Here is a 27,008-nt window from a genome sequence, read left to right as displayed (position 1 = left end):
CTTCTCTAATAAAATTTTAATTGCCTTTGGTAATGATAATCAAAATAAGGGCTAGAATTAATAAAATCCTAGGGTTGGGGAAGTGGAAGGAGCCTCAAAGATCATGTGTTCTAACCATATTTTTAAAATGAGGAAACCTAGGGGGCAGCTAAGTGGCACAGTGGATAAAGCACAAGCCTTGGATTCAGGAGGACCTGAGTTCAAATCTGATCTCAGACACTTGACACTTGCTAGCTGTGTGACCCTGGGCAAGTCACTTAACCCTCATTGCCCCACAAAACAAAACAAAAAAAATTTTTTTTTAAATGAGGAAACCTAGGCCTCAAAAAGCATCTGATCGATTGCTCGGGGTCACACAAGTTTAACAGAAAAGGAATTTTTTTTTTATTTTAATTTTGAACTTAAATACAAAAAGACAAAAAGAGAACATTTCCATGTACCCAGCATGACATAAAGAGAATTCAATATAAGACTATGAATTTCCATTTTGTACTGTTTAATTTTTTAAATTATGTAAGAAATACATCTCATTTTCTTTTTCTTTTTTAGTATTTTCTTTTCTTTTTTCCAATTATATATAGTTTTTAATATTCATTTTTTTAAGATTTTGAATTTCACATTTTTCTCCCTCCCTCCTTTCCCTTCCCACTCCTGAAGCCGGTAAGCAATCTGATATAGGGTATACATTACAATCATGTTAAACATATTTCCACATTAGTCATACTGTAAGAGAAGAATCAGAAAAAAAAGGAAAAAACCACAAGAAAGAAGAAAAAAAAGAAGGAAAAAAAGTGAAAATAGTATGCTTTGATCTGCATTCAGACTCCATAGTTCTTTTTCTGGATGTGGAGAGCATTTTCTATCTTGAGTCTTTTGGAATCATCTTGGATCATTGTATTGCTGAGAAGAGCTAAGTCTATCACAGCTGATCATCACACTATGTTGCTGTTACTGTGTACAATGTTCTCTTGATTCTGCTCATTCACTTAGCATCAGTTCATGTAAGTCTTTCCAGGTGTTTCTGAAATCTGTGCACTTATTTCTTACAGTACAATCATATTCCATTATATTCATACACCACAAATCATTTAATCACTCCCCAATTGATGGAGATTCCCTCAACTTCCAATTCTTTGTCACCACAAAGAGAGCTGGTAGGAATATTTTTGTACATGTGTGTCCTTTTCCCTTTTTCATGATCTCTTTGGGATACAGACCTAGTAGTAGTATTGCTGGGTCAGGTATCATCTTCCCATGTAGGAATGTAAACATTTTAACCTTACTGAAAAAGATGTTTTGATTTTTTTCCTGTTTTACCTTTTATGCTTCTCTTGAGTCTTATATTGGAAGATTGAATTTTCTGTTCAGTTCTGGTCTTTTATCAGGAAAGTTTGAAAGTCCCCTATTTCATTAAATGTCTATCTTTTCCCCTGAAAAATTATGCTCAATTTTGCTGGGCAGTTGATTCTTGAGTGCAATTCAAAGGCTCCTTTCCCTTCTGAAATATCATATTCCAAGCCCTCTGATCCTTTAATGTTGAAGCTGCCAGGTTCTGTGTAATCTTGACTGTGGCTCCTTGATATTTCAATTGTTTCATTCTGGCTGTTTGCATTATTTTCTCTTTCACCTCATAATTCAGGAATTTGGCTACAATATTCCTTAGAGTTTTTATTTTGGGGTCTCTTTCAGGGAGTGACTGGAGGATTCTTTCAGTGAATATTTTACCCTCTGGTTCTAGGATATTGGGGAAGTTGTTGATAACTTCCTGAAATATACTTTCCAGGCTTTTTTTTATATCATGGATTTCAGGTAAGTCCCATACTTCTTAAATTGTCCCTCCTATATGAACAGGCAGTTTTCAGACTAAGAAATCAAAGCTATCTATGAAAAATCATATGAAAACCATATATCATATGGAAAAAAATGCTCTAGATTATTATTGATCAGAGAAATGCAAGTTAAAACAACTCTGGGGGCGGCTAGGTGGCGCAGTGGATAGAGCCCTGGCCCTGGAGTCAGGAGTACCTGAGTTCAAATCCGGCCTCAGACACTTTGTCTAACACTTACTGGCTGTGTGCCCCTGGGCAAGTCACTTAACCCCAATTGCCTCACTTAAAAAAAAAAATTAAAAAACAAAACAAAACAACTCTGAAGTATCACCTCACACCTACCAGAGTAACAAATATAACAAAAATGGAAAATATCGGATGTTGGAGGATATGTGGGAAACCTGGGACACTAATCCACTTTTGCTGGAATTGTGAAAAGATCCAACCATTCTCGTGAGCAATTTGGAACTATGCCCAAAGGGCTATAGAACTGTGCATACCCTTTGATCCAGCAATAACACTTCTAGGTTTATATCCCAAAGACATCCCCAAAAGAGAAAAAGACCTATTTGTACAAAAATATTTATGGCAGCTCTTTTTGTGGTGGCTAAGAATTGGAAATCAAAGGAATGCCCATCAAATGTGGAATAGTTAAACTGTGGTACATGATGGTGATGGATATTATTATTCTATAAGAAATGACAAGCAGGATGACTACAGAAAGGCATGGAAAGACATGTATGAAAAAATATATTGTTAAGTGAGCAGAACCAAGAGAACATTGTACACAGAGACAGCAATATTGTTTGATGAAGAACTGCAAATGACTCAACTATTTTTAACAATACAGTGATCCGACGGGGCAGCTGGGTGGCGCAGTGGATAGAGCCCTGGCCCTGGAGTCAGGAGTACCTGAGTTCAAATCCGGCCTCAGACACTTGACACTTACTGGCTGTGTGACCCTGGGCAAGTCACTTAACCCCAATTGCCTCACTAAAAAAAATAAATAAATAACAAAAACAATACAGTGATCCAAGACAATCCCAAAGGACTATCGATGAAATATACTATCCACCTCCAAAGAAAGAACTGATCTTAGTTGAACATAGACTGAAGCATGCTATTTTTCACTTTCTTTCATTTTTTTTCTTTAATGAAGTTTTCTTATACAAAATGGTAATGCTTTACATAATCATACAAGTATAACCCACATATGATTGTTTGCCACCTCAGGGAAGAGGGAGGGGAGGGAGGGAAAGAGGGATAAAAATTACAACCCAAAACTATAAATAAAAATTTTTATTATTTAAAAAAATACTGTCCCTCCTGGATGTCTTTTCTAGGTCTATTATTTTTCTGATGAGGTTTTTTACATTTTAAAAATTCTGTTTGACTGCTTCCTGATGTCTTGTAGAGTCATTAGCTACCACCTGCCCAATGCTGATTTTTAAGGAATTATTTTCTTCAGTTAGTTTTTGTATCTCCTTTTCCATTTGGCCAATTGTACTTTTTAAGAAATTGTTTTCTTCAGCAGATTTTCTCCCCCATTTGGCCAATTGTGGTTTTTAAGGAATTGTTTTCCTCAGTCAATTTCTGTCCTTCTTTTTCCAAGCTACTGACTCTCCCCTGCATAACTCTCATTTCTTTTCCCAATTTTTCTCCTACTCTTCTTGTTTGATTTATTAAACCCTTTTTAAGCTCTTCCAAGAAGGTTTTTTGGTTTTGAGACCAATTTATCTTCCCCTTTGAGATTTCACAATTAGGCATTTTGATAGTGTTGTCCTCTTCTGAGTTTGTGTTTTGGGCTTCCCTGTTGCCAGAGTGGCTTTCTATGGTGAAGGTTCTTTTCTGTTTCTTACTCATTTTAGCCTCCCTCATGCCTTTTAAAGTTGAGCTCTGCTCCTGGGGCACAGGGGACACTGTCCCAAGCTTCTTTTGCTGAGGGCCAGGGGCCTGATCACTGGCTTTCTGCTCTGAGGCCTCAGTGGCTCATGGCTTGCTCATTGCACTAGGGTGGTCTGGCCAGTTGTACCTATTAAGTAGGAGATACTCCAGCTGGCAAATTCCCTTCTGCATTGGGGCAGGGAGCCTCATTGGCCTGCTGTGCCACTAGCCTGTAGAACCAGATCCGAGGGGCCTCAACTACTGATCTGTGCTGTAGCTAATAGCCCCTCACTGGCTTGCCCAGACACTCCCTGATGTGCTACACTCTCCTTTTACCCAAATGAAACAGACCTTTTCTGAAGTCCTTCTAAGTTATCTTAAGCTGGAAAATTGTTTCACTCTGTCTTTTTGTTGGTTCTGTAGTTCCGGAATCCATTTAGAGGGTTAATTCAATGTTGCTTCCAAGGGAAATTTGGGAGAGTTCACACAACTCCTGGCTTCTCTTCACCATCTTGGCTCTTTCCTAGATCACTTGGGTTTTTTTGGTTTTTTTTAGTAAGGCAATTGGGGTTAAGTGACTTGCCCAGGGTCACACAACTAGTAAGTGTTAAGTGTTTGAGGCCGGATTTGAACTCAAGTACTCCTGAATCCAGGGCCAGTGCTCTATCCACTGTGCCATCTAGCTGCCCCCCCCCTTTTTTTTTTTTTGCAGGCAATAGGGGGTTAAGTGACTTGCCCAGGGTCACACAGCTAGTAAGTGTCAAGTGTCTGAGGTCGGATTTGAACCCAGGTCCTCCTGAATCCAGGGCCGGTGCTTTAACCACTGCGCCATCTAGCTGCCCCCCATCACTTGTTTTTCTAATGAGTTTTTCAGTACTTTTGTTTCCTGAGCTCTGTGTGGGGGCCCAAACTCAGGCACTCCTCTGTACCCCTGAGCATGCTGTCACCATAAAAGCTCTTGTTCCCTACAGTCTCTCCTGTGGCTGCAAATTTTAGCTTACCCTTCTGCCATGGAACTGAAACCAGGGACTTGACTCTCCTACAAGTACCCACAAGCAGCACTGTGGCCACCCCTCTGATATCCCACTCACCTGGCATGTGCTCACTCTTCCTGAACCACAGCCACAACCTGGAACCAAGTCTGGTCAGCACAATTGAGCCTGGCATCCTGCCACAGTGAAGGGTCCTGAAGGGTCCATTAATTTGCTCCTACTCAGCTGTCTGACATCTCCACACACAACCCTCTCCCCCTCCCCCCAACCTCCCTACTGTTGTGAGGTGAAAGTTCCTGAAGCCTGCCTCCAGGGCTTGTTTGCTGATTCAGCAGAGTCTGCCTGGAGATGCTTGCCCTTCATTCAGCCTTACCTCCACCTTTGGAGGTCAGGTCTTTCGATGAGGTCCTCATATTGTCTTAGGAGGACAACTGCTTTAACCTTTAATTATTTGTGCTCCAAAGTTCACTTTGAGGCAATATTATATCTTGTTTGTGGGAGAATTTTGGAGAACCCAGTATTTCCTCTTCTATTTTACCATCTTCCCAGAATCTTCTCAGAAAAAGAATTTGAAGTCAGGTTTCCTGGCTCAAATAAAAAAATCTTTACATAGTACATTTATTCCTGAGGTGTATCAGATGCCCAACAATTGGACTTAAGGGCATATAAAAATAGGAAGTAGCTTGGCCTATTTAAATTAAAAAAAAACTTCCAGGTTTTTTGTCTTTTAAAAGGTATCAATGCAGTACAGTTGAAAGAAAACTGGATATAGAATTAGAGGAGCTGTATTCAAAATCTGTCTCTGATACCACCTGCATGATCTTTGGCAAGTCATTCAACTTTTCTGGGCCTCAGTTTCTTCAGTTGTAAAGGTATCAGACTAGCTGGTCTCTGAGATCCCTTTCAACTCTAAACATATAATCTTATGATCTTATCATCAGTTATCCTCAGAACACATATCCCCATTAGATATTATCATCTACATTTCACATTTAAAATAAATATTTTAAGTTATACTGAACAATAAAATTGTTAGTTCTTTATATATTCTCCTCTCATTTGAAAAGTTATAAATCTACACTTACTAACTACAAAAAATAAGAATACTGCCCAGAAATAATCATTATTGGGGGCAGCTAGGTGACAGAGAGGATAAAACACTGGCCCTGGATTCAGGAGGACCTGAGTTCAAATCTGGCACTTGACACTTACTAGCTGTGTGACCCTGGGGAAGTCACTTAACCCTCACTGTCCCTCAAAAAACAAAAATAAACAAACAAAAACCATATAGTACCAAGTTGCCTTAGTTAACACTCTGAATAAAAAGAAAAAACATTTGTTTACCAAACATATACAAAGAATGAGTTCTTACCTGTAGAAACTTTTTTACATCAGCAATAATGTCTCTGAAAGCAAATTCATCTTTCTGAACCTCAAACCATCCCAGCTTAGTAATTTTAGCGATGACTTGAACAAGAGCTTGAATGACAAAGGGAGCCAGTTTGGGTTGGGATGCTACATAATTCAAAATGTAATTCCCTGTAAAGAAAATACTCTTCATCATTATTAAGATTTTTCAGCACTATACATTTCAGCAATCATGCTACTATGAAAAAAGTAGGCAGGGCTTAAATCTATGTCCTACTGATTCTGAGGAGGGCCACTATTCCAGGCCACACCTTTAAGGTCAATTAAGGTAAATGAAATATAAGGGAAAATTCCTCAAAGTCAACAGAAAAAGGCTTTGTTAATCAGAAGATTATTTTCCCTCTGCTAACTACTTTTTATGGCCCCCACAAACATCCACAGGTCAAATTAAAGACTCACAGAATCTCAGTGTCTATTGAAAGGAACGTGACAGGTCAACCTGACACCCCCACAGAATAAATCCCTCTATAACATTATTGACATCTGAACCTTTTCAGTGGTGAGATCACCACTTGGTAATCAATCAATCAATTAGCAAGTATTTATTAAGCAAGTGTCTATCAGAAACTATGCTGGGTACCAAGGACACAAAAGGCAATAGTAAAGTAGAGCTTGACTTCAAGAAGCTTATACTTATAATCTACCAATGGAAAAAAAATGTACATGTACATAAATCATATGCAAAAATAAATACAGCAGCCCATTTTAATTTGGGATGCTAACTGCCAAGAAAATTATGTTTGGTTAAGTTCTGTTTTATCTATAATTTTTCACCCATTCACCCTAGTTCTGTACTTAATAACTAAAGAGAGCAAATCTCTGGAAAAAAATCTTTTTATAAGAATACAATCATATCCTAGCAAACAACTCATCTTTAAAACACCTCTAAAGACAAATAATGTGGATAGTGTTCTGGAATCAGTTTTAACAAGATAGGACTAGTATGGGCATATCATTGGAGATCAATAGTAAATATTTGTTGACTGATGAATTGCGGTCAAGTGACAAATGTTTTTCAAAGTCCAACAAGTAGACCAAAGGAATATAAAACAAAGGAACAATTCAACAGTTCAACTTAAGTCTTGGGTAGGAGTCCAAATATTTGGAGAAATGGTATATAGAAGGTAAGTATAACATTTAACTCTATTTAATTTAAGCATATTTAATTCTTCCTCCCTTACCACGTACTATCAGTTGCCAAATACTGCATATTTAGTCTCTACCTGCCACGCTCTTCCCCTGCCACATGGTTATGAGGCTAGTTCAGGCCTTCACCACCTGCCTGAATTACTAACCTCCCAACTGGTCTCTTGGCTAATTTCTCCTATCTCCAAGCCATCATTCATACAGCTGCCTGAACAACCACAACCTTCTGAACATGACTGTCAGTGATGGTCATAATATGATCCCCTTAATCTGGTACTGAAGACTCTCCACAATTTAGCTGCAACTTAGCTTTCATGTTTGTTTCTACATTACTTCCTTTCTTTGACTTGACAGTCCAGCCAGACTGGATTAATGCTGTTTCCCCAATGTAGGTTGTCCCTTACTTATGTGCATTTGTAGAAGCCCTCCCTGCCCCCATCTCTGAATATATCTCTCCTTATCACTATTTTTCATCATCTGTCTCTTCCTTTACATTCTTTTGTTTGTTTGTTTGTTTGTTTTGTTGCCAGTACCTCACACATAGTAGAGTTAAAAAATACATGTTGATTGTGATCATCACCTCCTCCATGAAGGTTTCCTTGATCTTCCAGCTAAATTTCCTTCTCAAGTTTTCCTATAATACTTTTGTTTCTTTACCCTTATCACTTCCCACTATATATAGTATTAATCTCTGTACTTGTCATATCACTCCCATTAAAATGTAAACTCCTTAAAGGGTGGAGACTATAACATTTTTAATCTTTGTATCTCCAGTACCTTGTACATAGGAAGCAATTAATAAAAGTCTATTGAACTGAACTGAGTCTAAGACCAGTGTCCTTTCTACTATATCACACTGTTCCTCGGATTAGCAATGAAATGATATACTTTGTAACTATAAAGCACTATAGAACCTCTTTTTGAAAGTCGTCTTGATATTTTGTTTCGAATCTAATTCTCTGAGTGTGTATCTCTCTACACACATACATACACACACACAATACACAAACATGTACACACACATATATAAAAATAAAGCATGCAAAATAGTTTAAAATTCAAGTACCAACAAATCACCATTGAAAATCTGCTGGGTATCCAGTACTATGTTAAGTAATATAAAGGACACAAAGGAAACAGGAGACAAGCCCTCTAAGAGCTTACAATCTATTTGGAGAAATAAGACTAATACATATGAAACATTAAACAAAATATAATAAAGCTGAAAATGATATCGAAGTAAGTTCAGAGAAGGGAGAAATCACTGGGAGTCAATAGTTAAGAAGCATTTGTGGAAAAGGAAAGATATGAGCTGAACCTTGAAGGATGCATAGCTATGTGAATTTTATTATTTCATTCAGATTTATTATTTTTAAAGGAGGAAGGGACATCATATTGACACATTCTAATTATATCTATTCAAGTCCCACATCGAGCAGGAAAGGCTCTTTGGAGAGACTGGGTCTGTCTATTGTCTGAAGGCTAGTGTAGCTAAGCTGGTAAAGCTCACCACCAGTTCAATGAAATTTGAGGCTAGAACAGCACTCTCAAAGACCATCTACTAAGTCACAAAAGCTTTAAAATTTGCACAGGTTTGAAAGAGTAACCACACCCACAAAAATCATGGAATTTCAAATAGATAATTGAGGCAATTATTCTGAAAAAGAACTAAAAGATTTTTAGACTCTTCCCCCAAAAAACTGTGCTTTGTAAAAAGTGGATGAGGAAAATATGTGTATGTATAAATATGTGTACGTACGTGTGTGTATACATGCACACATGTAAGTGCCTATATATGTAAATATATATAACCATTACTGTTTATTTTAATTATATGAGAAGAAATATTATCAGTTGAAAAAATGTCTTCAAACTCCAATCAACTCTCACTAAAGTACCCACATGCGTACTACCTAATTTATGGATTTTGCACAGACAATTTTTGGTCTTGTTCTTTTTTATCACTTGGCTTTATGTCATTAGGAAGAGGGTAAATTAATTTCAATACTCATCTATCTAAAATATAAGTAGAATAACCTTGAATTATCATATTACCTCACCCATATCAGATAAGCAAAGAGTTTAGAAGATGGATGATTCATTGTTAAAAGAACTGTGGGATGACAGGGAGGCTAATCCAGTACTGGTAGAGGTATGGACTTGTTCTACTGTTTTGGAAAACAATTTGGAAGTCAGCAAGAAAAAATATTAAATTGTTCTCACCCTCTAACTCAGAGACTATTGGGACAATATTCCAAGGAAAGACCTTAATATGCAAAACATTAGTGCACCATTATTTGTAGTAACAAAGAGTTAGAAGTAAAATAAATGCCTAGTGATTAGAGAATAGCTGCACAAATTAAAGCAATGAAACAGAATACTACTACAACAAAGGGAATAACAAACTTGAAGAATTTAGAGGAAAAAGGCAAAACTTAAATGAAATGATGCAGAATGAAGAAAGCAAAGCCAAAAGATCAATATACACAATGACTACAATGTCAAAACTAAGAGACAGCAAATTCAGGTTAAATACAATGGACAATGTTGGTACCATACTCTCAAAACTAACAAAAGTAGAAAGTGACATGTACTATGAGTTATAATATAGGATGCTTAAGTACCATTAAAGAGTATATTTTGTAGATGGGGTTTTTTTGGATATCTGTTAGCAAATTTCTATAGGGTCAAAACAAATTATTAATAAATTTTTAAAAAAACTAAAAATAAAGTGATCAATTAATTTCATTTAAATAAATATACAATATAGGCTACTATGTGCCAGGCAGTAGGAGTACAAAGACAACAATGAAAACAGTCCATGCCTGAAGGAGCTTACATTTTACTTGTGGGGAACAACATTTACACATATATACAAACACAAAATATAAACAAAGCAAATACAAAGTAATGGGGAGATGATGGAGACAATAATAACAGGGCTAAATCAGGAAAACCCGCTTATAGGAGGTGGCCCTTGAAACTTGAAGAAAGCTAAGAATTTCAGGAGGTGAGGAGAGAAAGCTCTTCCTTTATCAGAATGGAAAACAGCCTGGATAAAGAGGGATGGAACCATTCATATATAGGGAGCAGCAAGTAGGCCAGCTTAACTGTAATGTAGCATGCACTAAGAGAAGTAATATGGAACCAGCTTGTTAAAATAGTCTGGGGTCAGATTGTGAAGAGCTTTAAATGCCAAACAGGATTTTATATTTTTCTCCTAGAGGCAAAAGAGAGCCACTGCAACTTCTTGGGCCAGAGGCCTGGTGACACTTGTGATTTAGGATTATCAATTTGGAAGCTGAGGATGGAAAGTGGAGGGCCTGCAGACAGGGAGACCAATTAGAAAACTATTACAGAAGTATGGAAGAGAAGTGGTAGTTATATGTGGTGGTTATATGAATATAGAGAAAAGGACCAACGTTAGCTATTTTAGGGAGGAAGAATCAACAAGACTGGCTGTGGAAAGTGATGGAGAATAAAGAATAGATGATAACTCTGAAGTTAAGAATTTGGTGCCTGAAAGAATGGTGAAATCCTGGACATTAGGAAAAGCAGAGGTGTGAGTTTTGGGGGAAAGATAGAAGATTTTGTTTTAGATGTAATTTGAGATGCCTATGGAAAGTCAAGATGGATATTACTTTTTTTAAAAAGCAAAAAAAATTGGGAAGGTGAATCTTCCATGCAATATATTATCTACTCTATTCCAAATGCAAAGGAAATAACTTTTCAGTCATTTTAGGATTATTCACATCACTCTTCACCTAGATCAGGGGAGATAATCTACCCTAGATCCTCTTTAAAAGTCAAGAACTGGGGCAGCTAGGTGGCACAGTGGATAGAGCACTGGCCCTGGATTCAGGAGTACCTGAGTTCAAATCTGACCTCAGACACTTGACACTTACTAGCTGTGTGACCCTGGGCAAGTCACTTAACCCCCATTGCCCCACAAAAAAAAAAAGTCAAGAACCAAAAGATTTTAAAACAGTGTCAGGTACACATAACTCATACTTCTGACTTTAGCAAAACATTTAGAGGAAAACTGCCTTTTAAAATGCTATTTTGTAAAAAGCACAATAAGATACTTACGGATGTCTATCCTTTGTTCAATAGGTAGAGGAGTCACTCTGCTGATAAGTTTTGAAAGGCATGTTGCTGCAAGTAGCTGAGAATAGGATGTCTGCAAAAAAAAATTTTTTTTTGCATTTTTAATTGTTTCACTAGAGCAAATGAAAGAAGAAAGAACAGGTCAAATTATTTGTATTCCAAATTCTAATGCTTTGGAATGCCATTCTTTTTTCCTTTTTACTTTGGTTGTTAAAAAAAAAATTTAACCACGGTAAAAGGTATACTATCATCATCACATTTCTGAGAGAGCAGAGTGGTAAGACAGCCACTTCAAATAACTACAAGGAATCACAGAAATAAACTACTGAATCAAAGAATAGTAATCTAGTAAATATGAGGACACAGACAAATAGAGGAGCAGCAACTCATCCAAGATCATAAAGCTGATCAGCAAAGAAGCAAGAATAACCAAAGCCTCATGATTAAAAAATTAGCTAGAGTCTGGACAGGACCAAGATTTTCAATAAATTTATAGTAACTGAATAAGACTATATTAAATACCAACTTTAGGATTTTAAATTTATGATTTAAAATTATTTCATCTCTCTGAATCTGTCCCTCATCAGGTTTGTTGTGAGGAACAAATGAGAAGGCCTCTTTTTTTTGACTAATAGAGTTTGTTTTGAACATTTTATATTACATATAAATGTCAAGTATTATTTTATGGATTTCTTCAGAATTCTCCATTTTAACACTAACTATAGGTATATTTTCAAATGATTTACAATTTAGATAAAACTCAACAAGTCTTTAACATCAAAAAAAACTTTGTCTTATGGGCCTAGCTCTCATGAATTCCAAGAAGGTGGCTGAATTTAGTTAGTCAGCTTTTGGTAAAGTTTTAAAACTTTAGGAAATAAAATGAATAAACCCATACTGCCCCCTTTATCCAGTTCAACCTTTCATTTGCTTAGTCCTTACTTTCTGTGGTGACCTATCTGCGGCACTTGACACTGTTGACCATCCTTTCCTCCTGGATACTCTCTCCTCTCTGGGTTTTTTTGTTTTTTTCTCTCTCTCTGGGTTTTCATGACATAATTCTTTCCTGCTTATTTTCCTGCTTCATCTCATTTGCTGACTCATCATCTATATCATGCCTTCTAATAGCCTGTAGGCTAGATACTCTCCTCTTTCTCTATGTTATTGATGTGGGATGGAATTATGGTCAAATTGATCATGAGTCATCCCAAAAGAATTACAAGACTCAGTTTTATTGCAATATTGTGAGTGATCACAGGGAGAGAACCAGAAAAGTGGAAAGGTATCTCTCGAATAGGGAAAGAAAAGATAGTTATATTTATAGTGTGGATTAATTGATTATCAGTCTCATTATAATAATCTCCACCTTAGAGAGGTTACAGGGGAGGGCCTATCCTAATTTGGAATTCCTGGGGTCCTAAGCTAACCCCTGAGATGGGTACCTTTTTCTGTGGAGGTGTGTTTTGGGTGTTTACATGTCATAAGGTGAATCTGGGGACAAATTTGGCCTTTTCTGTGTATGTCACTTTTTTTTTTTTTACGGGGCAATGGGGATTAAGTGACTTGCCCAGGGTCACACAGCTAGCAAGTGTCAAGTGTCTGAGGCCAGATTTGAACTCAGGTACTCCTGAATCCAGGGCCGGTGCTTTATCCACTGCGCCACCTAGCTGCCCCCTGTGTATGTCACTTTTTGATTCCCATGTCCAGTTTCAACATATCTTCATTTATCATTTATTTCCAGTTTGAATTTCTATGCCCTGTCTATGTATCATTGTTATAGTTAAGGTCTCTATGACCTGCCTCTGTATGTTCTTGTTATGGGTGCTGATTAATGTGAGTAGGGAGAAACTAGGCCCTGACTTGTATTAATGAAGACTCAGGTCTTAAGTTATCTATTAACTGGGGTCTGAATCCCTCTTAGAGCTCATATCTAAATTAGAACTTGGGTCTTAGGTTTTTCTGTTAACCCCTTTTTTGCCTCCTACATCACCATTACTTGGTGACCTTTTCATCTTCCGTGGGTTACATTATAATCTCTATGATGATGATTCTCAGACCTAAATATCTCTGCCTCCTCAGCTTCAATCCCATATCACCACTTGCCTATTAGACATTTTAAACTAGATGTCCCAGAGACACTAAAATTCATTTTTTGTAAAACTGAACACATTGATATTTTCTCCCCAAACAGTTGTCTTCCACACTTTCCTATTTCTATAGAAAGGAACACTATGCTTAGTGTTATCCAGGTTCTTAACCTTGTCATTATCCACAATTCCATTTTCTCCTCACCCTTAAGGTCCTATCTATTAATAAATCTTTCCATTTCTACCTTCACAACTAACTACTTCTCTCCATTCATATAGCTACTACCTTAGTTCTGTACCTCATCCATGACCTCTCACCTAGATTACTATATCAGTCTGCCACTTGGCCTCCCTTCCTCAAATCTCTCACCTCTCTAGTTCAAAGTTACCAAGAGAATTTTCTTTAACTGTACATCTAACCAAGTGTATTTGCATGGTCTAAGGATAATATTCTTATTTTGTTGATCAACTGGATGCATACTGTAATTTCTGTGTGCATCTTCTCATTCTTTTTATGTCTGATTGCATTTCTTGGCCTTCAATCATATTAGGTTAATATAGCAATCACACAACTGTGACCATGAAAGACTGGGATGCGATCAGGTAGGAGAGGTTGTTTGTGCTCTGGAGGTATACCCTCCCCGGCTATGGGCCTCCAGCAGATCTGCTGATTATCATCATTTAAAAAAATAATCTTGTAATATGTCTGACTTACTCAGAACTCTTTCCTCAAATGTGAACTTTATTTATTAGTATTTTTGCTTTATTTTCTTAACTATTCTTTAACTTTTTAAAGAAGTTAATAGTAAGCTGAATTCATCTTCTAGAATAAAAAATTCTGGTAGCCATTCAATCTTTCTAATAAAGGGTGGGAATCATAACCCTTCCAGCTCAAGATCTATGATCATATTACCCTAAATGTTTGAATTTATCCCCATTCTCACTCAGACTTTTCCCCTACATTTTCCTAGGTTCTTCCTTTCTCAATCTGGAATTCTATAGTTACGAATTAAGCACCATATAGATGCTCTATTATTTTTGTATTATCTGTACTTTGTATCCATTGTCACTGATGATATTTAAAAATTAGTTCAATCATATATATCAAATATACTTACTGTTCCTTGTTCTAATAAAAGCTGACACTTGCTGAGACAATCTGGACTATCAATAAGTTCCAGTAGTACTTTCTCAGCTTGTATTCGTTGTGAAAGATCAGTCCCCACGTAGAGGTGATTACATAATACTTCCAGTTCACTCAAACTCTAAAGAAAAAAGAAAATGTTCAACAGGACTCCTTACCTGTAATATTCATTAAATTGCTAATAAAATCATATGAATGTAGGGATAAGAAACAGACGATGGGAAAATGAAGATATGTCTAATTCACATTATCTTTCAAAAGCTCAGCACCACTTTGCTCTGCTACAAAAGAATAATTGTTACCATTATCATAACAGTAGTATTGGAATACCGAACTTAATAAAAAAGGTTAGTTAGGATCATAGACTTGGAGGTAGAAGGTACTTCGGGGTCACAGATGAAGAAACTTACAGTTATTTTGTTTATGAAATATATTCTCATCTGAATCAAGAGGGCACAGGCATAGTTTGAAAATAACAATAAAAGGGAGGCTATGAATTGATTCCCTATGCATTAACTGAAAGAGACATATCAGAAATCATGTCTAACCCTATTATTTTTTTTCAGAGAGCTAAGAGAGGGGTAGTGATTTGTCTAACATCATATAGCTGTAGACAGGTCTGGAGCTAGAACCTACATCTTCTTAGTAACTCAGTGCTCTTTCTACTAGACTATAGAATACTCTCTATCAAAAACAGATAAAGTGGGGGCAGCTAGGTGGCACAGTGAATAAAGCACGGGCCCTGGATTCACGAGGACCTGAATTCAAATCTGCCCTCAGACACTTGACACTCACTAGCTGTGTGACCCTGGGCAAGTCACTTAACCCTCATTGCCCCATAAAAAAAAAGGAAAAAATAAAATAAAAACAGATAAAGTTTCTTACTATGAATTTTCCTAAAATTCATACTGAAGAAAGGTTTTTAAAAAGAGTATTGAGGGGCAGCTAGGTGGCGCAGTGAATGGAGTACCGGCCCTGGATTCAGGAGGACCTCAGTTCAAATCCGGCCTCAGACACTTGATACTTACTAGCTGTGTGACCCTGGGCAAGTCACTTAACCCCAAATGCCTCACTAAAAAAAAAAAAAAAGTATTGAAAGGAGCCTGGTCATGCATGACTCTACTTCCCTAAGAACTCACGTAATAGAGTCATTTGCAAAGGGGCACAGATTTGAACACCAAATGAATACATGACAGGTAAAGATACAATTCTGGCAAAGGAAAGGGCATCCTAGAAGTTTTTAACTTATTTCTTCAGCAGTATTAAGTGAGCTTCCAATTAGATTCAACAAACATTTATTATCTACTCTATACTAGGTAAATGACACAGTACCTCAGTAAATCTATTATATTCACTTTTTTGTTTTTTAGTGAGGCAATTGGGGTTAAGTGACTTGTCCAGGGTCACACAGCTAGTAAGTGTCAAGTATCTGAAGCCAGATTTGAACTCAGGTACTCCTGACTCCAGGGCCGGTGCTCTATCCACTGCACCACCTAGCTACCCCTATATTCACTTTTAAAACTATGCAAAGCAATGTATTAGTTTTGAATTGATGATTAAAAGGATATTATTGTGCTTTTCCTGGACAAAGTGGAGCTTGTTCCACTAACTTCCTTCCTGCCCTGAAGCTTCAGCCTGGCACTGATGTGGTCCTAAGCCCTAGAAAGCTATATGTAATGAACACAAGTACAGGTAGATTCTACCAAGGTAGCTTCAAATAGGAACAAGGTTACTACAACACATATTTAGCCTAGCTAAATTTAGAAAGGTGCAAGTCCAACTGTAAGCTGGTATCAGTCATTTCAGCCAAAACAACCTATGAAAATCATCTACTAAAGCATATACATTGTGAACTGTGATGGTGGAAAGTGTAGTCACACCCTCCCCCCCTCAAATAAAATAAAATCACAAACTCATTGAAATGTTATAAGGCTTATAAAGAATTGAGCCAAAACAAGGGCTAACCAACTGCTTTCTTCCCATGACAAACCTCAAAAGTAACTTTCCTCACTTACCGTTCTGGTAAGAGCTTGAAATCTGTGAGCAAATAATTGTTGTTGATGAGTTTCTGGGGGACCCAGGGACCCCCTCCCCAACCTGGGGCTCTGGCTGGTTCCTCAGAGCCAGCCCAGGGTCAGTAGAGTTGGAGATCAGACTGACTCAAACACTCAGTTGACAATAGAAACCATACCTACCTGAAAACCTCTGCCCTCAGAGCAAAGGCTTAGACCTGGAATTCAGCAAGCACTGCTCAATTTAATATGGACTACCCTCAGGTCCAATAAACCGATAGATTTAAATGATGCTAGCCAATTAGCCTGGAACAGTATGTAAAGGCCCCTTCTCTGGTCCAAAGGAAGCTTGCTGGGACACTGGAGGAGACAGCCACAAATCCTCACTCACTCTCCTCTCTAGGTAATGAAGGGCTTCTGAACTCTAATTTGGAGCCATGTGCTCTCTCTTTACTAAAATTTAATATGATTAATAAATGCTTAATGACAAAACTTGTGTAATAGCCTTTAATTTATAAGTAGCAATATATTAGAAACTCCAGCAAAGTTTCCCAGTAACTTAGAACAGGGACAGGCTTCCCCCCATATTTCAAACTACACAAATGAACAGGTGGTGTTAAAGGAATTATTTATTTTTAACCAAACAAAACATTCTGCAGTCCCCCCAAATGGTTCAAGACCATTTGGATTAGATAAAATATGACTGGAGGAAGCATTTTAAACAGGCAGTAAGAAATAGAAATAGAAGCCAAAAGCTCCAATAACTTTACAGGATAAGAGAAAGTCACCAACGATATCAGTTGGCATGTTGATTTTTTTTAATTTGACTGATCATTTGGATGATTGTTCTGATTGGTCAAAATCAGTCGACATAACTTGAGGACATAAAATTACATTTTTTCAAACCAAATTTAAATCATTAACTAAAAGAATGTAGAGAAAAGAAAAGGAAAAGTGTTCTAACTTGCTTCTTTCAAAAGTTAAGAGATATTTACACAACATTAAAACAAAAATGAGGAAGAAAATTTTATTCTCTCATTGGAGTAGTAAGAATTTGACACACAACTTGTTATATTGAATGAAGCTGTTTAGAGAACTGTCTTTGATGGAAGGGTATATAAAAGAATAAAACAAATGAAAACCACCTAAGATGAAAAAACTAAGGTAATCTTTCAACCTTGGAAAATTAATACTAAAAATCCATCTGTATAACTAATAGGTACAGGAGTTGGGGGAAAAAAGTCACCAGATTCCAGATTCAAACAAAGCAAATCCATTTGCTCATCCACTAGCTTACTCACTTGTTTCAGTCCTGTGCCCACCATGCATATAATCCATCTTGGATTTGCCATCCTCCCAGCATGGTATATCATAAAAGAGCACTGGTTCTAGAGTTATTTAATCTAGGCAAAAATCCACCCCTGAGTCTTACTACCTGTGTAACCATGGGCAAGTCACTTAGCCTTAGCCTTAATTTCCCATTTTAGTAACTCACGTTGAACCAGATGAACTAAGCTATAGCTTAGTTCTATAGCTCAGATACAATGACCATTATTCTAACTAAATTTGGTTAAGTTGACAGTCCCCTTCACTCCTTCCCAAAAAGCCTTCTTTCTTAGGGTCACTCCTAAAGGCTGACCACAGATCAAATCACCCTGTGTACCCTGCTTATCCAGGTGAAACTGAAGATAACCTTGAAAAGAAAACAAAGGAAAAGAGATGTCACCATCCATGCTGAAGAAAGTATAAGGGAGGGTAAGGTGGATTTATTTCTGTCAGACAGGAAATAAATCTTTCCTTAGGAATCATCTCCTACTCCTGTCTACTACTTCCCTTGGTGAAGAAAGCAGAATCAGGTTTCCCAAGGCCCAAGGCAATTAATTGGCCCTAGGAAAAACTCTATTCCCTTGTATCTAAATTCCCCAGTCTAATAGGTAATGCCATCATGGTCTCAACATCCCATATAAGGAACCTAGAATAGGAATGATCTGTCCTTGGCTTGGCATTTCTTCTAGTCTCCTGCACCCCTCAGGGAGATAAGATTAGGCATGGCTGCTGCCTTTGTGGCATGAGGGGGAGATGGCTTGATAGATCCAGAGCTGCTCCTCACCCAACTTCCCCCAGCCACCACCAGTGGGGGATGGTCCTCCCCCAATAAGGGAACTTTCCACAGTTAGATGATCACCCCCAACAGACCACCACCATCATTCCTCTATAAAAGTATCTCTCTGTCTCCTGCTCAGGGAGAAAGGTATCTCAGAGAGCCACACCTCTGTGCCATGCCTTCTGCCCATGAGAAAAAGTCCAAGGACTTCTCTCTTGGTTTCCTTTCCCTAGCACCTAAATAAACTATTATTTTATTCTAATTGGATTTGTGTGCAAGAGGGTATAATTCTTTAAAGAGGAATTCCTAAGAACCCCTACCCTAAACTACCACCCTTGCCCCCATAACAATACCAAAATGTATATAAAAGCACTTTTTGTGGAACCAAAGAAATAGAAACAAAGTTGACACCCATCAACTGAAGGACTACACAAATTATGCAACATGAAGATAATATTGCATTATGGACTGGAAGAAATGATGAATGTGACAAATACAGACAACCATGGAAAGATGTGCATGATCTGATACAGAGTAAAGTAAGCAAAGCCAAGAAAACGGTATGTATAATGAATGAAATAATGTAAGTTAAAAGGGCAATAACAAAACAATAAAAAGTGAATGTTGAAAAATTTCAAAGAACAAAAATGGCTCCAAAATAGAGAGATGAAAAGAAACCTTCCTCCCCCAACCAAACACACACACATGTATACACACACACACACCTTTGCAGAGGTGAAAGGTCCAGAAATATCAAATACTCCCCAAATTTTCAGACTTCTTTGAGGTACTGATTAATTTTGCATATTATTCCTCCTTTTTTTCTTAAAAACATAATTTGTTCAAAATACTAGAGGACATAGGAATAAATGGAGCTTACCTTAAAATGATAACTAATATTTATCTAAAACCATCAGTGAGCATTATCTATAATGGGGATAAGCTAGAAGCCTTCCCAATACAATCAGGGGTGAAGCAAGGATGCTCATTATCACCTCTATTATTTAATATTTTACTAAAAATATTAACTATAGCAATAAGAGAAGAAAAACAAAACTAAAGGAATTAGAATAGGTCATAAGTAAACAAAACTATCACTCTCTGCACATATGATATTATACTTGGAAAATCCTAGAAAATAAACTAAAAAAAAAACACTTGAAATTATTAATAACTTTAGCAAAGTTGCAGGATACAAAATAAATCTACATAAATCATCAGCATTTCTATATATTACCAACAAAATCCAGCAACAACAGATAGAAAGAGAAATTCCATTTAAAATAACTATGGCCAATATAAAATACTGGGAATCTACCTACCAACACAAACTCAGGAACTATATGACTGGAACTATAAAATACTTTTCACACAGATCTAAACAATTGGAAAAATATTAATTGCTCATTGGTAGGCCAAGCCAGTATAATAAAAATTACAAAACCTAAGTTAATTTATTTAATGCTTTACTAATCAAACTATAAAAAAATTTTATAGATCTAGAAAAAATAATAACAAAATTAATTTTGAAGAACAAAAGCTCAAAGATGTCAAGTAAATAATGAAAAATATGAAAGAAGGTAGTCTAACAGTACCAGATCTCAAATTGTATTATAAAGCAGTGATTATCAAAACAATCTAGTTAAGAAAATAGAGAGGTGGGTTAGTGAAACAGAATTGGTACAAATTACACTATAGTAAATGACTAGTAATTTAGTATATGATAAACCAAAGATCCAAGCTTTTGGAACAAAAACTCATTATTTGACAAAAAGTAGTGGGAAAACTGGAAAATAGTATAGCAGAAACTATGTAAAGACCAGCATCTCACACCATATATTAAAATGAGGCCAAAATTGGTACAAGATTTATACATAAAGAATGATACCATAAGCAAATTAAGAGCAGGAAATAGTTTATCTGTCAAATTTATGAACAGGGAAAGATTTTAGGACTAAGGAAGATATAGAGAGCAATACAAAATGTAAAACAGACATTTTTGATTATAGAAAATGAAAGAGTTTTTGCACAAACAAAACTAATGTAACCAAGATTACAAGGGAAGCAGAAAACTGGGAATTTTTCAAACAAGCATCTCTGATAAAGGCCTCCTTTCTCAAATATAAAGAGAGTTGAGTCAAATTTATAAAAATACAAAGCCATTCCCCAATTGATAAATGGTCAAAGGATATGAACAGTTTTCAGACTAAGAAATTAAAAGTATAATCATATGAAAAAATTCTCTAGATCACTATTGATCAGAGAAATGCAAATTAAAACTCTGAAGTATCACCTCATACCTACCAGAGTGGCCAATATAACAAAAAAGGAAAATATTGGATGTTAGAGGAGATGTGGGAAACCTGGGATACTAATCCACTTTTGCTGGAGTTGTGAAAAGATCCAACTGTTCTGGAGAGCAATTTGGAACTATGGCCAAAGGTCTATAGAACTGTACAAACCCTTTGATCCAGCAATACCACTGCTAGGTTTATATCCCAAAGATATCCCCAAAAAACAAAAAAGATCTATTTGTACAAAAATATTTATACCAACTCTTTTTGTAGTGGCTAAGAATTGGAAATCAAAAGAATACCTATGAATTGGGGAATAGGGGCTAAACAAGCTTTGGTATATGATGGCAATGGAATGTTATTGTTCTATAAGAAGTGACAAGCAGGATGATTTCAGAAAGGCCTAGAAACACTTGTATAAACTGATCTATAGTGAAGTGAGCAGAACCAAAAGAACACTGTGCACAGTGACAGCAATATTGTTTGATGAAATACTGTGAATAGTCTATTCTCAGCAATACAAATGATCCAAGGCAATCCCAAAGGATTAATGATGAAGCGTACTATCCACCTCCAAAGAAAGAACTGATATTGACTGACCACAGACTGAAGCATACTATTTTTCACTTTATTTTTTTCTTTTATTCAAGTTTTCTTATACAAAATGACTAATATAGTAATGTTTTACATAATTGCACATGTATATCTGATTGCTTACCACCTCAGGGAGAGGGAAAAGTGTAATGTTTTACATAATTGCACTTATATCTGATTGCTTACGGCCTCAGGGTCAGGGAAAAGGAGGGAGGAAGGAGGGATAAAATTTGAAACTCAAAACTTTAAATAAAAATGTTCATTATTTTAAAAAGTATAATTTGTGATATGGATTAGCTGTCTGGGAAGAGAGAGAAGGAATACTAGAAGAAATTCTGGAGATATTAAAAAAACAAATGATATAAGTAAAAAGGTGTTCTAGTTTTTTAAAATAGTTTCTTTGTCAGATTAAACAATATCCGGCAAGTGGCAATATCTACCCTGTTCTTTTTCAGGGGGTCCTCTCTCATAGCTTGTCCAATCTCCCACCACATCCAAACTCTCAGAGTTGGAAAGTACCCTAAGGACTATCTAATTCAACCTCCACCAGAATAGGAATCCTTACTATATTCTCAAAAAGCAATTATGCAGCCTCAGCTAGATGACCATTCAGACCACCTGTGATAAAGAACCTGTAACCTCAATTAGCTCATCTATTACTAGTCACACCCCTTAAAACATCCCTTTACATTTTTTTAATAACTCAGTTAAGTTTTTCCTTACATTAAGCCCAATCCCTCCATGCACTTCTCCTAGTTCTGCCACGTGTGGCCAAGTGGAACAAGTTCAATTCAATTCAACAAACATATATTAAGCACTTAGCACACACACAAAGTGCTGTGCTAAATGTAAGGAATCCAAAGACACCCCCCCCAAAAAAAGGATTCCATTTCCTCAAGAATACATTCTACTATAAATTATACCTCTCTTCAACATGACAACCTTTTAAAAATGTGAAGGTCATCATCATGTTCTCCTACTCTCTCCATCCCCTCCTCTTTTTTCAGGGTTAAATGTCAGCATGTATTTCCCCAACCAATTCTCATATGCCAAGGTCTCCAGTGAGTAGCCACTGTATTAAGGGACCTGTGCTTGGTTCCACAGGGTATACTAAGATAAATAGTACAAGGTCTTTAGCCTCAGAAAAGTTACATTCTAAGAAATGAAACAATATACATAAACACAAAGCTAACCTACAAAATAGAATGTGATAAATGCTAAAATACTGATGACTACAAATTTACTGAGAACTAATCCCCACCCCGGCAGGTGAATAGCCTGGGGCTGACTGGTCTTTGTCAATTCCAGACTCTTGATCAACTTATGGACCTTCCCCCAAGCAAAATGATCCCCTACCTCCTTACTCCCAGGACTTTATGTTATTATGTAAAAGGGTCTACCTATATTAAGTAGTTTCTATTTAGAGTTAAGTGGGATCTATACTTAACTCAGGAGCAGTTCTATGGTTTCTTTTGTTAAAGGTTCATTTACATTAAGTAGTTAGTTTGTGCCTCTGGAGCAGTCTTTGGTTCCCTTTTGTTCTGTTACCCCATAAAAATCCTGTCCTTGGTTCCCATCTTTGAGTATTCCTAGGTTCTTGCTTTGTAATACCAAGAGCTATAGTTCCTCTGCTCCGATTAAAGACCTTATTTTCTCCTATATTGATTGTTTCCTTAATTTCCAGGTTAACAATACCAATACAAAATATACAATATTATAGTTTGTGGAGGGATACAGTATCTGGAATAAAATAACTGCTTAATAAATGCTTGCTGCTTGATTGATATATAACTGAGGGGAACCTGGGAAGGCTTTATGGAGGAGGTAGCATTTATGCTGGTGACTTGAATGATGTGCAGAAATTCTAATGTGTCAGTAAAGACATGGTATCTGGAAAGCTCTAGTCATATCGACCAATCAATCAACAAGAATCTATTAAACACCTAGTATGTGCCAGGTACTGTACTAAGCAAGCACAGGTGATACAAGTACAGAGAATGAAATTATCCCTACTCACAAGGAGCATAATTACATTCTAAAGGTTATAAAATTTACATCATATGTATAAAACTTACAGCATAAATATAAAGTGAACAAATGCAAATAAACAAAATACAAGATAGTTTGAGGGAAAGGGCACTACTAGTTGGAGGAGCATCATGCAGAAGATGGTGCTTGACCTACATAATGAGATTCTATGATGTGTGTGTGTAGCAGATCAAGTCTAATCCCTCTTCCACATGATAAACTTGATGACAACTATCAAAGCTGTCCTCTGTCCTCAAGTATTCTCTTCTCTAGACTAAACATCTCCAGTTCCTTCCATTCCTCATGGTAGGATCTCAAGGCTCCTCATCATCCTTGCCATCTTCTGGATAATCTCTATCTTGTCAATGTTCTTGCTAAAATAGGTACCCCAAATCATTCAATTCTCTAGGCATAGTCTCCTCCTGGCAGAGTAGACCAGGAATGCCACCTCCCTACTCCTAGAATTATCTTTTCATTTTTTGTTTTGGTTGGGACTTGTTATTTCAAAGAGAGGAAAAATTCTCCCATCAACAAACTCTCTTGAAATTTTCAGTCTTAACAGAGTTCTCTGAGAGATTTAGTGACTTGCCCTAAGTCAAAGAGCTAGTGTGAAAGACAGGACTTAAACCCAAATCTTCTGATTTCATAGTCTACATTTGAATTATTCTATCACTCTACCTCTCAGGGCACTAGCTATGACACTCAATACAGCCCAAGATCACATCTTTTTTTGGTTGCTGCATCACATTATTGGCTCATTTAGACTTTATAGTTGATTAAAACCCCCAGATTTTTGTTTTCAGATGTCTAAATACTTTTATTCCACCTTGTCCATGGGAAGTTGATTTTTTAAACTCAAGTATGAATTTATATTTTTCCCTATTAAATTTCACCTTATATTTGGCCCAATGCTCTAGCTTGCTGAGATATTTTGTGCCTAGGTTCAAATTCTAGGTCAAACACTTGGTATATGCCTTTGGCAAGTTGCAATATCTCTTAGGATAATTCTCTTCTTCTGTTGAATGGGAATAATGCTGTTTTTACTACATACTTTACATGGTTGTTTTGTGCAAAGTACCTTTAAAAGTGCTATACAAATGTAAGCTACCATCAAAACCTACCAAACCTAAGTTATCATATTACCCTTATTTTGATCTTCTTATACCACACCTCAAGTCAGCCTTCACTGCAAAACAAATTCAAAGTCTCTCATACCAAGAACTTTGTCAAATCACAAAGCATTATTTCACCTTTAAGACCTTCAATTTTATAATTTTCCTACACAGCCAGTTTCACCCACACCCTGTTAAGCTACTTTAACCTCAATGATCACTCAATTTAACCCTTCTTAATTTATTCAGACCATTATTGCCCTCTTTGTTACACAGCACTCCTTTATCCAGCCATTTCCCATGTGAAGTACTCTTACTACCACCTTTGACTTCCCAACCTATTAAGCCTCAATTCTGGATCAATACCAATGTCTAGCATTATTACTCTATTCAAATGGTGGTCAGAAAAAGATACTGAAACATAAAAACCTATTCTGCTTCAAATTTATCCAGTATTACTGTGATACTAACGTGTTTGGTCTTTATTCTTTAAGCAATGAGGATCCAGTGTAGGCAGCTGACACGACCAAAACTATGCTTTAGAAAAGTTAATCTGTTCCTGCAGGATGACTGGAGGTAAGAGAAACTGAAGGAAATCAGTTAGGAAGCTGTTACAGTAGTTCTGGAAAAGTTCGTGAGGGACTCAACTAGGACGGTAGTAGTGACAATGACCAGGATTGGGCAAATGTTAAAGATGTTCCTAAAGTAGAGAAGTTGGAAACAGATTGGATAAATGGAACCACGAACTCCCTGGGTTTGAAGCTTGTGTAATTGAGAAGATTATGTCATAGACTGAGAGAAATCTGAACGTAGAAAAGAAGTTGCGTCTGGTTTTGGACATACTGAGTTTGGAAATGTTGATAGGATGGGCACATGCATATATGTGGGTCTGGGGTTTAAAAGTGAGGCCAGGCCCGGAGATATAAATTTGGGAGCTAGCCCTATATAGGTCGAGACAGTGGGAGCCCATGCAATTATCAAAACCAAGTTTTCCCCTTAAATCTCTTCTTCTGACTTAAAACCTGTCTAGTGATATAGTGTTTGGGGTTTAATTTAGCATTTTCCTCAAAAGAATTCTGAGCCCATAAGGGCTCAGCGAGCTCAAGCAACCAAAGATTGAGAGCTGTAAGGGATTCTGGAGATCTAGTGCAGTTCCTCCATGATACTGTTAAGGAAACTGAAAGCAACTCCCTATTCCTGCACCTCAGCCTCTGCACAGCAGGTTTAGGATCACAGATTGCAAGGCAGAAGGGACGTCCAACCTAGTCCAACCTGCCTTTATTTTACAGACAAGGAGAATGAGGCACAGATGGGTTATGTGACACGTCCGAGGTCTCACACACAAACACACCTATACTTAAGTGGCAGAGCTGACATTCGAATCTAGGCCCCCGAGGTCCTGTGCTTTGTCAACACACCAAGCTGACCCTTCTGTAGCCACAGCCCCCTCCCCTTCTTCTCTCCCCCTTCCCTTGAGAAAATAAACAAAATCCCTCACTCCCCCTCAAGAACCTGCGCACGTGGAGGTGGCGCCAGAGGGACCCGGGCCCCCCTGCCCCCCGCCCCGTGTCATGGCGCCCCCTGCTGTCCCACCCAGCCAGGCCCCCACCCCTCCAATCCCGAGGTCAAGGTTTCGAGCCCAGCCCCGCCTCCCAAGGGGCGGGGTGCGGGGCGGCGGCGGGCTAGGGGAAGAGATGGCGGAGGATAAGGCTGGGGACCAGGATGGAGGTGGGAGATGACGGTGCCTACGGAGCCCCCTGCGGTGCCGGGAGTCAGGACGGCCCCTTCCCCTTTCCTCCCCGAGGGCTGGCGTGGAGGGGGAGGGGTAAAGGGGCTTGGGACAAGAGGGGACACCCGGCCCCGGCCGCGGCTGCGCCCGCAGGAGCTGATTCCTGCCCGGTTCCAGCCGTTGCCAGCAACCTCCCCTCCCCCGGGGGGCCGGAGCCCCGTGGCTGCGGCGGAGCGCGCACTGACCTGAAAGTGCAGCGCCATCTTCGCGGCGCCCGCCTGGCCAGAAGAGCAGACGGAGGCGGGGCACGGGGGCGGGGGCGGGGCAGGGGAGGGGGCGGGGCGGGGCAGGGGAGGCAGAGACACAGAGACAGCGAGAGGAGGGCGGAGGCAGAGCACGGGAAGAGGGCGGGGGCGGCTCCGGCCGGACCCTGAGACAGAGTGGAGGGGGAGGGCGGGGAAAGGGGCGGGGTGAATCTGGCGGGAGCACGGGAGAGGGCGGAGCGCGAGGGCGGGGCA

At 38.0% G+C, this 27,008-nt stretch overlaps 1 protein-coding gene across 1 annotated transcript in view; it reads right to left on the bottom strand.

Moving 5' to 3' along the window:
- The window catches only part of RANBP17 (RAN binding protein 17), a 341,266-nt gene extending 314,486 nt beyond the window's left edge, over positions 1-26,780 (bottom strand). The window contains 4 exon segments of the mRNA XM_043990154.1: positions 6,078-6,244; positions 11,369-11,459; positions 14,592-14,738; positions 26,736-26,780. Of these exon segments, the coding sequence (XP_043846089.1) occupies positions 6,078-6,244; positions 11,369-11,459; positions 14,592-14,738; positions 26,736-26,753 (423 nt within the window). The 5' untranslated portion in view covers positions 26,754-26,780.
- Between the last annotated feature and the right edge of the window lie 228 nt (positions 26,781-27,008).

The sequence above is a fragment of the Dromiciops gliroides genome, chromosome 2 (genome assembly GCF_019393635.1).
Source record: "Dromiciops gliroides isolate mDroGli1 chromosome 2, mDroGli1.pri, whole genome shotgun sequence".
NCBI classification, from domain to species: Eukaryota; Metazoa; Chordata; class Mammalia; order Microbiotheria; family Microbiotheriidae; genus Dromiciops; species Dromiciops gliroides.
This window is presented reverse-complemented; position numbering and strand designations above follow the sequence as displayed.